This window comes from Macaca fascicularis, chromosome 4 (assembly GCF_037993035.2).
Source record: "Macaca fascicularis isolate 582-1 chromosome 4, T2T-MFA8v1.1".
NCBI lineage: Eukaryota > Metazoa > Chordata > Mammalia > Primates > Cercopithecidae > Macaca > Macaca fascicularis.
This window is the reverse complement of record NC_088378.1, coordinates 145,561,063-145,563,437: the sequence shown is the minus strand read 5'-3', so window position 1 is coordinate 145,563,437 and position 2,375 is coordinate 145,561,063. Positions and strand designations below refer to the sequence as shown.

At 40.5% G+C, this 2,375-nt stretch overlaps 1 protein-coding gene across 1 annotated transcript; it reads left to right on the top strand.

Annotated features, from left to right (window-relative positions):
- Positions 1 to 375: 375 nt before the first annotated feature.
- LOC123572772 (endogenous retrovirus group K member 19 Rec protein-like) lies at positions 376 to 2,375 on the top strand. The gene is made up of 2 exons (XM_045390020.2): positions 376 to 633; positions 2,319 to 2,375. The coding sequence occupies exons 1-2, from the start codon at positions 376 to 378 to the stop codon at positions 2,373 to 2,375; spliced, it is 315 nt and encodes a 104-aa protein (XP_045245955.2).

Sequence of the window (2,375 nt, the reverse complement as noted above, 5' to 3'; positions counted from 1 at the left end):
CAACAGGAATTCCCTATAATTCCCAAGGACAGGCCATAGTTGAAAGAACTAATAGAACACTCAGAACTCAACTAGTTAAACAAAAAGAAGGGGGAGACAGTAAGGAGTGTACCACCCCTCAGATACAACTTAATCTAGCACTCTATACCTTAAATTTTTTAAACATTTATAGAAATCAGACTACTACTTCTGCAGAACAACATCTTACTGGTAAAAATAACAGTCCATATGAAGGAAAACTGGTTTGGTGGAACAACAAAAATAAGACATGGAAAATAGGGAAGGTGGTAACATGGGGGAGAGGTTTTGCTTGTGTTTCACCAGGAGAAAATCAGTTTCCTGTTTGGATACCCACAAGACATTTGAAGTTCTACAATGAACCCATTGGAGATGCAAAGAAAAGTGCTGCCACGGAGACAGAAACACCACAATCGAGCATCATCGACTCACAAGATGAGCAAAATGGTGATGTCAGAAGAACAAATGAAATTGCCATCCATCAAGAAGGCGGAGCCGCCAACTTGGGCACAATTAAAGAAGCTGACACAGTTAGCTAAAAAACGCCTAGAGAACACAAAGGTGACACAAACTCCAGAGAATATGCTGCTTGCAGCTTTGATTTTATCAACGGTGGTAAGCCTCCCCATGCCTGCAGGAGCAGCTGCAGCTAATTATACCTACTGGGCCTATGTGCCTTTCCCACCCTTAATTCAGTCAGTCACATGTGTGGATAATCCTATTGAAGTATATGTTAATAATAATAGTATATGGGTACCTGGCCCCATGATCGTTGCCCTGCCAAACCTAAGGAAGAAGGGATGATGATAAATATTTCCACTGGGTATCATTATCCTCCTATTTGCCTAGGGAGAGCACCAGGATGTTTAATGCCGGCAATCCAAAATTGGTTGGTAAAAGCACCCATTGTCAGCACCACCAGTAGATTTACTTATCACATGGTAAATGGAATGTCACTCAGGCTACAGGTAAATTATTTACAGGACTTTTCTTATCAAAGATCATTAAAATTTAGGCCTAAAGGGAAACCTTGCCCCAAGGAAATTCCCAAAGGATCAAAAGACACAGAAGTTTTAGTTTCGGAAGGACGTGTGGCCAATAGTGCTGTGATAATTACAAAATGATGAATTCGGAACTATTATTGATTGGGCATCTTGAGAACAATTCTACCACAATTGCACAGGGCAAACTCAATCGTGGCCCAGTGCGTGAGTCCAGCTGTTAATAGTGACTTAACAGAAAGTTTAGACAAACATAAGCACAAAAAATTACAGTCTTTCTACCCTTGGGAATGGGGAGAAAAAGGAATCTCTACTCCAAGACCAAAAATAATAAGTCCTGTTTCTGGTCCTGAATATCCAGAATTATGGAGGCTTACTGTGGCCTCATACCGCATTAGAATTTGGTCTGGAAATCAAACTGTAGAAACAAGAGATCGTAAGCCATTTTATTCTATCGACCTAAATTCCTGTCTAACAGTTCCTTTGCAAAGTTGTGTAAAGCCCCCTTATATGCTAGTTATAGAAAATATAGTTATTAAACCAGATTCCCAAACTATAACCTGTGAAAACTGCAGATTGTTTACTTGCATTGATTCGACTTTTAATTGATATCACCGTATTCTGCTAGGGAGAGCAAGAGAAGGATCCCTGTGTCCATGGACTCACCATGGGAGGCCTCGCCATCCGTCCATGTTTTGACTGAAGTATTAAAAGGCATTTTAAATAGATCCAAAAGATACATTTTTACTTTAATTGCAGTGATTACGGGATTAATTGCAGTCACAGCTACGGCCGCTGTGGCAGGAGTTGCATTGGATTCTTCTGTTCGGACAGTAAGCTTTGTTAACGATTGGCAAAAGAATTCTACAAGATTGTGGAATTCACAATCTGGTATTGATCAAAAATTGGCAAATCAAATTAATGATCCTTGACAAACTGTCATTTGGATAGGAGATTGGCTTATGAGCTTGGAACATCATTTCCAGTTACAGTGTGACTGGAATACGTCAGATTTTTGTATTACACCCCGAGTTTATAATGAGTCTAAGCATCACTGGGACATGGTTAGATGCCATCTGCAGGGAAGAGAAGATAATCTCACTTTAGACATTTCCAAATTAAAAGAAATTTTCGAAGCATCAAAAGCCCATATAAATTTGGTACCAGGAACTGAGGCAATCGGGGGAGTTGCTGATGGCCTCACAAATCTTAACCCTGTCACTTGGGTTAAGACCATGGGAAGTACTACTGTTGTAAATTTCATGTTAATCCTTGTGTGCCTGTTCTGTCTGTGGTTAGTCTGCAGGTGTACCCAGCAGCTCCGAAGAGACAGTGACCATCGAGAACGGGCCATGA

Excerpts from the sequence above, each read along its gene's own strand:
- LOC123572772 (XM_045390020.2), top strand. The coding sequence starts at position 376 with ATGAACCCATTGGAGATGCAAAGAAAAGTGCTGCCACGGAGACAGAAA. Across the intron at positions 634-2,318 it reads CTTTGATTTTATCAACGGTG|TCTGCAGGTGTACCCAGCAG; the intron begins GTAAGCCTCCCC and ends GTCTGTGGTTAG.